Source organism: Mytilus edulis, chromosome 8 (genome assembly GCF_963676685.1).
Source record: "Mytilus edulis chromosome 8, xbMytEdul2.2, whole genome shotgun sequence".
In the NCBI taxonomy this organism is placed as follows: Eukaryota; Metazoa; Mollusca; class Bivalvia; order Mytilida; family Mytilidae; genus Mytilus; species Mytilus edulis.
In genome coordinates this window covers 53,854,379-53,864,003 of record NC_092351.1, presented here as the reverse complement: position 1 = coordinate 53,864,003, position 9,625 = coordinate 53,854,379, and the positions used below count along the sequence as shown (strand labels likewise).

Here is a 9,625-nt window from a genome sequence, read left to right as displayed (position 1 = left end):
GATATTGAAGAAAAAAAGTTATAATGAATAAATGATTTCAACTTTAATAGACAGTCGTTACATTATATTTAATCAGTTGTTGACATATCTTTATATACTGTACAGGATTAAATGAGCTTGATTGAAACAAACAAAAAATCGTGAAAGGAGGATATATATTTCCATAGCTACAATACACAATAGTATTTCAAATCCTTGTTTTATATTAAATTATTTAAAAAAAAAACTGTTCACAAATAAGATATTGTATCGAAACACCACTCTGAAAATGTTTTCCATTCTACTGCCATGATAAATAGTACTCTGAATGAACTTGCGAATTCAAATATATCACAACGAACTCATTTACAACAGTCGCCTTACAGAATTGTTACGTATTCCATCTGGACACATATGCATTTCATTTGACAGAATGAATCCTTGTCGGGCGTTATACCAAAACTATTGTAGGCTTTCTTATTAGTTTTTAGTGGATTAGAACTACCTGTCAACTAACTGCGAGTACTCTCAGATATGTACCTAGTGCCTTTGTGTTGTTCTGATTTACAAATACTCGGTCACGTCCAATTGTATTTTTGTCCATCTGATGAGTTAAGCCTTTTTCAACTGATTTTATAGTTCGTGTTTATGTTGTACTTTTATACCATCGTTCCAGGTTAGAAGAGGGTTGGATGCCGCTAGCATGTTTAACCACGCCACATTATGTATGATTGTGTCTGTCCCAAGTCAGGGGCCTATAATCCAGTGGTTGGCGTTTGTTTATATGTTACCTTTTGTTTTTCGTTCTTTTTTTGTACATAAATAAAGTCCTTAGTTTTCTCATTTGAACTGCTTAACATTGTCATTTCGGGACCTTTTATACCTGACTATGTGGTATGGAGTTTGCTCATTGTTGAAGGCCTTACGGTGACCGATATTTGTTAGTTTCTTTGCCATTTTGATCTCTTGTGGAGATTTATCTAATTGGCAATCATAACACATCTTTTTTACATTTGAATGCTAGCGCTGAATCTTTCATAAATTGATAGTCACATAGTCCATCATCACTAAAATGAGAATAACAAAGAAAGTTTAAAAGACAATTAGCATACGCTAAACGCTCAATGTTATGGTTTACAATGCTCATATCTATTTCCACTTGCAGTTCATATGGTATTAACTCAGAGTTACTGTGAAATATGATATCATCTGTAAGCATTTTTTTCATAATTGAACAATACTTTTTTTATCTGGTAAGATTTCAATTTAAGCAATTGGTGTTGAATGCACGACACATCCATGACATAGAGAAGTTTTTCCGGAGTGTTTTTTTAATATAGAATACTCGATGATAGTTGATACTGTTTCGTGTTGTTTTATCTTGTATTAAAACGACGCTAACATTAGCCACCAAGAAACAGCGTCATGTTGAATATTCTGTAGCAGAGTACAAAGACAGGGAATTATACTGTTTGTACTGGTGTCTACTACTACTTCTTGTACTGTTAAGTGGAATAGTCTGAGTACCTCGTCCACACCACAATAACATGTAGTAAGTATACAAGTATGTTAGTGAGGATTGATGAAAGGTAACTATCTGATGTAAACCTCTAATATTTTGCATAAGAGTCCCAATCAAAAGCACTAACTACATCATTTGTCAAACATGATAATAATGAATTAAGTGCGTTTGCAACCTCCGTAGAATGCAATTTATGTACTTCAATTTCAACCATCCACGTTGATACGTAAAAGTTAGAAAATTGATTAGAAAATCAAGTGCATCGCGTTTCATAAGAATGCAGGCTATAAAGTTTCTCTAACAGTATTTTTTGGAGCGCGTCCCTCTATTTTGTACTCAAACATGTTGTTCCCTTGTATAAAGTAATGTAAGCAAACTGAATAGTCAACAGAATATATCAGTTTGCCTAAACATTGCACGAAACAATGTAAAAGGTTTTCAGGTATCCATATCGATTGTGGTAGTTCTTCTGAGGAGGGCATACCATATGAATTAAGTTTTTGTAAAAGTATTTAGGAGATATTTGTTCATGCTAGATGTCTGAACGTACCTAACAGCTACTTTTGCCTATTCTCCAGGACCCAACACATCGTGTTTGTGCAGTACAGAATAGGACACACTCTATAATATTCCATGGCTCGTATAAAGGTTGAGTGCTTCATCAGGGGCCCAACCCTATCCTTCATGTTATTCTAAGCTTTGACTACCGAGATAGTCAGTATTTCTTTTTAGTGCCGATATCTACTATATGCAACCATTGGTGGTTTTAGAAATGGCTAAGTAGTTATTTATACTGTTTTCGCAAGGCTTTATTTATATTTCCTAGCGAAAAGTGATATTTAGTTACAACTACTAGTGATATCTGAATGTCAGATTCTTGTTTAAAGTAGAGTAACTCTGACCGTTCGATATTGAGAGCCGATTCACAGTTACGATGTATTTCATGCTCCTTATATCCCCGTTGCTTAAGATGGCCTACGAATTTACAAATTGTATCTTTTGAATTCCGTTTGTTGCTGTTGTTTCGGTGGTGGCGAATAGCTTACCTTTTATAAATGCAGAGAAGACTATTTGGTTATGCAAAGATGTCATATCTAAATATTCAAATGTATTAGTAGGTTTGAGCTAATAGGTAGCTCTTTATAACAAGGATACCAGTGTTCCTGAACCTCATCCCTTTATGTATGACTGTATCGAGAAAAATAGTTTTCCTCGTTTGAAATTTCATAAGTAAACTTTAATTAAGGGTGATGATCATTTGCTATTTTTTTTTAAATCCTCAACTTGTTTTCGTGTTGAATGAGCTATGATAAACGCATCATCTCGATACCTTCTGTAAAATAAGATCTTATTCTTATACTTAATTTTTTCAATAATTTAATTGATATCTTCGAATGCTCAAATGCTCTGGGCTGTATTTACTTCCAATACTAGCGCCTTTTTTCTGTACAAAGTATCGGTAACTCAATTCAAAATGATTGTTTTCAGTACTGTGGCTACTAACGATTTAATTGTTTCACATGTCGGTAATATTATCGGGAAATCTTCTTTTTCTGCACTACTATAAGCCTGTCTAACAGATTGAATAATTCATAGAACCCCATGTTGGTATACATGCTGGTGCAATCAAAAGAGATTAAAATGTAATCCCGATCAGGCCTTAAATATATCCCTTGAATAGCTAGTTCACTTAATTTGTGAAGTTTAAGAAGGAGAAAAAGACTTAATCAGGGTCTCTCTTTCAATGAGCCTCAAAGAAAATCAAGAGTTATTCCATTAATCTCACCATTGACAAATATCCTGCTGATGTGTGTTTGCATATTATTTCTAATCAGTAATAGATAAGGTTCTTGTATCTGGGACAATATGCCTAATGGACCTAGACCTTGAGATTAGGAACACAGATTTATGACTCTTATTAAAAGATTCGTCCGCCATACAATTGTGGAAGCTGTGATTTTAAAAAAATGACATAAATGAACTAGGACTGGTGTTTTATAGAGCTGATGTGATGTGAAAAAAAGTATACAAAAATAAACCTGAACAAATAATTACGAAGGACATTTTGTTTTAATGATTTTAATAGTCAGAATGTTGGGGTTATTTCCTGAGGAGAGTGACACTATATTTCGGGGTTGGGCACTTGACGGGAAAACGAATCACACTTGCAAGCCCGAAAATCGCATCACACATGTGCAAGTCTCTCAGTTTTAAAATGAGCCAGCATACATGTTTACCGGAGTTGGCCTGCGAAACAGAAGAAAACGTTAACATTACCACATTCGAAGAATCTAGTACATATATTGCCCCATCTCCATTTAATGGATAGACTTTAACTGCCTTAAAATTTCTTTAATGTAGTGTGTCTTTTATGATATAACAATTGCGCCTCCTTTGTCGAAACTATTCAGGCATGTTTCTCAAAGATCGTAATCCTAGCTGTTGTGTTTTAGTGAAGTTATAGTAGTTTTTTCGTAAATCAAGATTAACTTATTCAAACTTTGCTAGATCTAGCTAATTTTCAAGTTCAAATCAAGCAGGTGTTGGTTCATAGAATAATTTCTGTCGGAAAGCATGCATTCATCGACTTTCTGTTTTACCAAAATGAAAACCACATCTCAGATCATCTCAGTTTTCTGGCAAATTCATTAAAGTCTGTCACTACAATTATGCCTATATTACACTTCTAAGCATGGGTAAAAATTTTAAACCTCTACCTAGAACTATGTATTGTTCGTCTGTCAATTGACAGTTGGCTAAGTTATATACATATTGTTAACTTTATATACCAGTGCTATTTTTTTTCTCTTTTCCTTCCAGAAACCCGAAGGAGTTTTCTTATTTTTTGTTTAACAGTTTTTTCTTTATTTTTAAATCTACGAGCGCTTTATATTGACGATTGTAATTCTGATAGTTATATTTGAGATCAAAACAAACGCCAGTGGAAAAAAACCAGCTGGCTGCAATCACAGACAAATGGAAACTGAATGCATAAATTTTATCGTACATCTACTCAATGATAAATCATGATGTTGACCTAAGCTGACCTTTAATGTCAGTGTTTCCAAATATAATGATACCTTAAGTAACATGCATAACTCCACTTAGGTGTATGGAGGAGTGGTATAAGTGATATTGTGAAAATTTAAATCCATCTAAGATGACAGATTAACACTTGTTTTATCAAACAAGAAAAATAAAAATCCAATGCCAACATGCTAACACATTTGCACACTTATGAGTAATTATATGAATTGTCCCTGTTTATTTTCCTTTGTACATATGGTCCATAGTGTTTTTCGGATTGTTTGTTACGGATTGCTGCTTTGAATTAGGCTAGATTTCTGTCATTAAGGTCTTTAAAATCTCCTATTTTTTACATTATTCATCTTGCTGTTCCTGCACTCTTACTTGTAATTCCAATTTTGTCCTTCGCCTCGCTTCTAATACTTGTTATTCCTACCATATTTTCCTTAAGGAACCGTCTCATGTTCGGATAATTCTGTTCGTAAATGTATTTTTTGTTTCGTCAGTGATGTTCTTTATTTGGTTCCTTAACATATGGTTCAAGAATGCCCAGATGAGGGATGTTTCTCATATTCATTTGACAAAAAGGCGGCATATTATTTGATGTTTCGCCGTACACCATTTATTCTCTGGCTTTCGCTATGCTGAGTCTCTGGTTCATTACTTCTTCAATTCGGTTATTAGCTTCAAAAGCAATATTTATTGGTGGTGGTAGGTTTATGCCATTTAGATCTGTTAGGTCCACATCATCGACGTCACTGTCGTTCATTTCATAAGCAGCGATCGCGAGTGCTTCTTTCTTTAATGGTGGATGCGCACTGTCCATTTTTCTTCTCTTCTTTAATTTTAGCTATTATCTTCCTGTATTATACATACATGACATGATATGAATGAAAATAATCGAACTAGGCTAACAGAGATTCTTTTAATTCTTTTTTTCATAAATAAACACGTGTCAGCAAATGTTTTACAATGACGGGATTTCAGAATGCCTTGCAGAAACCCTTATCAAGTGTGAGTCCCTGAGAACAAGAAATACGAATCAACATCAATCACAATTGAAGCAATACATGAGAAGGTACTAAAAAGACCTTATTATTCTGAACTTCTTTTTGAAGAACTAAACAAACTAGAACTCATCTGTATGGTTGCATCTTTGTAACGTCTTTTATTTGGTGTCGTTGGGTTTCTGTCTTGTTGATGGTTCCTCAAATCGTTTCAGATTCATTGATGGAAACAGATGAAAATCCTTTGATAAGATGCTACAAACTGCATTTTTAAAACGCAGCATTCAATTTTTGAGAAAAAAAAATTCTCAATGATTCAATCAAATTTTGATCTTTTGGAAGACAAACATAATCACAACAAAAGAAACCAAAGAGTTGTCCTCAACCATTATTTCGACATTAAGAGTCATTTTCTCGAATCAAACTGCAAGATTAACTGAGTTATGATATATTGATAAGTGGCACCACTTTAAACACTGTAAGTTTTTTTATACATGTAGTCGCCAATTTTTATTGTTAGATCATCCAAACAGGAAAGTCCTTCAAAAGTGAGATAAACGTCGCACACCGCTGCCACCCCTGCCGTGGCATGTGGTCATACTTACAGCATTCGTTTATCAAGACTTGCAATGAAGAATGTGTGTGACTTAGTCCACGCAGGTACCAATATCTCTCCATACCGGTAGTGTGCAACATGGCTAAATATAAGTGGTAAAAAGATGTTGATACATTGAACGAAACATATGTTACAACACTCAGTATTCTTGTATTTCCCACCTAACTGAATTCCTAGTTAAAAGATTTGTACTGAAAAAAAAAAAAAAAACATTTCTAGAAAAAAAATCCATTTAATCATAACACATTACTTTTTTATATATTTATATTAAGTTTCTTTAATTTACAATTTATTTGTTCATAGGAAGGATCGAATATTTTTACATTAAATCTTATGTTTGTCAGCCGTTAACAAATAGTTCAACCAAATACACTAATATCACACTAAGCTCATTAGTGACATTCTCTTTACAGAAGTGTTGTGTCTTTCATCCGGATTTATTTCCACTGACCGCATAAATGCTTGTCGGGCGGATTCACTGTCTCCTAATAACTGAAAAACAGTTCCAAGAATAGTGTATGCTTTAGAGTGTAATTGTTCACTATTTTCTATAAAATAGTTTTCTTCTATAACATGTTGTAAAGTGTACAGGCAATCCTGACATTGTCTGGCATTATTGAGTTGATAATGACATAAAATATTTAAAAAATAGGAATAAACTATAGATGAAATGTAATATGATCCATTTTCTACTTCCATTTTTAGTTCCTTTGGTATAAGCGAAGAGTTTATGGTGAATTTCATTAAATCTACAAGTATTATTTTCCACAATTGAGGTACACTTATCTTCTGGAATAATTTCAGTTTGAGCAATTGGTAATGAATATTCGACATATCAACGATACGGTGTATTTTTTCAGGAGTATACTTCGATAAAGAATATGCGATGATGTGTAACGCTTTACTATATTGTTTAGAGTTATAAAATAATGATGCTAACATCAACCATCCAGTAACAGCGTCATGATGAATATTCTGTAGCAGAGTACAAAGACGTGATTTGTACTGTGTGTATTGGTGTTTATTATTACCTTTTGTATTGTTTAATGAGATAGACTGCACAACTGAGGCATACGCCAATGACATATAGTATACATATATATATTTGTTTGATGATTTGTCACAGGAAACTATCTGATGTATTCCAGTGTTGTATGCATTCCATTTCGAATACAAATTATCTATTAAAGCATTTGACACAAATAATGATTTGGATTTCAACACTTTTCCAAAAGCGTTATTATGTTGATCTATGTTAATGTTATACATTGAATCATGAAAGTTGGATAATTGATCCGAAAATAAAATGCATCGGCATCCGTAACTATAAAGGTGATTAAGTTTCTCTAAAAGTATTTCACGAGCGCTTCCCTCTATTTTGTTCTCAAACATGTTATTTTCTGGAATGAAGTAGTGTAAGCAAACTGAATAGTCGACAGAATAAATCAGTCTGCTAAAACATCGCATAAAACAATTTAAAAGATTTTCTGGTTTCCATATTGATTGTGGTAATTCTTCTGATATCCAGAAAATAATTGTTTTTAAGAAATATGAACAGAGCAAGCCTTCACATTCGGTGTAAGTTTCTATTACATCTTTCAAAAGAATTTTAAGGAGGGCATAACATATAAGTTGAGTGTGTGTAAAAGTATTAATTAGAAATTTTTCGCCAACAGAAAAAGACATTCGCCATTCAGTATCCTCTTTTGGCGATCCCTTAACTCCGATTGGTACAAATAGTACTCCATGCTTCAAAATACTTTGTTTGACATTATAACTTGGCCATGAGTTGTTGGATCTTCTTATCCACTGTGATGCTTGTGATATCCATGTTGTACAATGTAAGCACACGGCATGGTCATAGTTTCCTTCTGAATCTGATACACATGGTCCATGAACTACATGATCTGTTTTACCCAAGATCTGTTGTTTAAATTTTGTGCTTGAGAAATATTGTTTTCCGTTAAGTTCCACAACGCAGTTTGCCAACTGTATGTTGTATAATACCAACTGAGTGAAACCAGGTTTGACATCATCTGTTTCCATTAACGCATAAAAAAAGTCTGAATTATTAGTATTTTGAACGTTTTCAAACACCTCCATGATTTTTTTAACATACATTATATCCAAATCGCTTCCTCTCATCTCGAGTCCTTCACCAAAACTTCCACTTGTGATAACGGTTTGAAACATGTCACTTTCAATATTATTCCTAACTGTGTTCATGAGTCTGAGTGTTTTAACCTCATTTTCTGATCCAACTATGTTCTGACACATATAACGATACAGTGCTAATGATGTGATTGTTGTGTCTGTGTCTGAAATAAACATGTATTCAATAAAGCTATAGAGAAAGATGTACAATGTTCATCTGATTGGTGTTAACATAGATTAACTAGTGCAATTTAGCTTCAACGAATTTTTGCGATTGCAATTCATCTTGAAAATACATTAGTTTTTGCTATAACTCTGTTGATTGGGAAAACATTGCTTTTAACCATTTAAGACGAGAGGACGAAGATACCAATGTGATATTCAAGTCGAAGATAAACTGAAAACACTAAGAAAAGAAAACCCTTGAAAAGCGACCAAGGACAAAGAGCATCCTATAAAAGTACGACATAAACGTTAAATCTTGAGCAACACACATCATGCGTCAAACACCTTCATGTTAGGGGATATGAGGTACTCCGGTAGGGTAGGTTAATATTGATGGCAACCGTTAATTTCTCAAAATCTAAATTCATAATGTAGCATATCGGTAATGTTAACAAATAATTTCTTTAGAAGTATTTGTATATTATATGAAAATAAATATAGCAGAAACATTTGTTAGTGTTCTATTAAAACACATAAAGTGCTTGAAATGCATGGTTTTGGAATAAAGTCTATGACAATAGATGACTGCAAACATCGCAATATAAGTAGTCATAAGATCGATTCAAAATGATTATGTATGATACTAGTTAAATGGTAAAATTTGATGCAAACCGACTGGCTACATGTAATAGAAAAATCATTTTATAAATAACATTTGTTCTCGTGGGAAATGAGTCGAGCTTTTTTTTATTTCAGAAAGCAAATTAATATGAAACAACGAGAAAACGTCTATTCGTCCAAGTAGAAGTACTTTCGACTGATTATTTTATATTTTGCAAGTGTGTTATTTTTTTTTTAACGAACCTTAAATGACTTAAATGTCCTTATGATGCATCCACTGGGTAATGCATATGATACAAGTGTTCTAAACTATCGATGATAAAATACGATTGATACTTTAATGGTCAATACAGTAACAATCAATAAGAACAAAAGACCACCATGTGAATATTAAAGTACGATACATATACTAATATACTGATAACGTAAGTCACGGTTTTGACAAAACGCTGTGTTAAACAAAATATACAAATAGAATAGAATAACACATATAGGGATAATTAACAAACACTGAATTACAAACTCTTGGCATTT

The 9,625-nt window shown here is 33.2% G+C and overlaps 1 protein-coding gene across 1 annotated transcript; it reads right to left on the bottom strand.

The window, feature by feature from the left end:
* Window positions 1-6,529: 6,529 nt before the first annotated feature.
* LOC139484194 (uncharacterized) lies at window positions 6,530-8,482 on the bottom strand. The gene has a single exon (XM_071267927.1). It carries the CDS (start codon window positions 8,480-8,482, stop codon window positions 6,530-6,532), a length of 1,953 nt encoding a protein of 650 aa, XP_071124028.1.
* Between the last annotated feature and the right edge of the window lie 1,143 nt (window positions 8,483-9,625).

What these genes read in the sequence shown, in the direction of transcription:
- LOC139484194 (XM_071267927.1), bottom strand. Translation starts at nt 8,482, where the DNA reads ATGTTTATTTCAGACACAGACACAACAATCACATCATTAGCACTGTAT.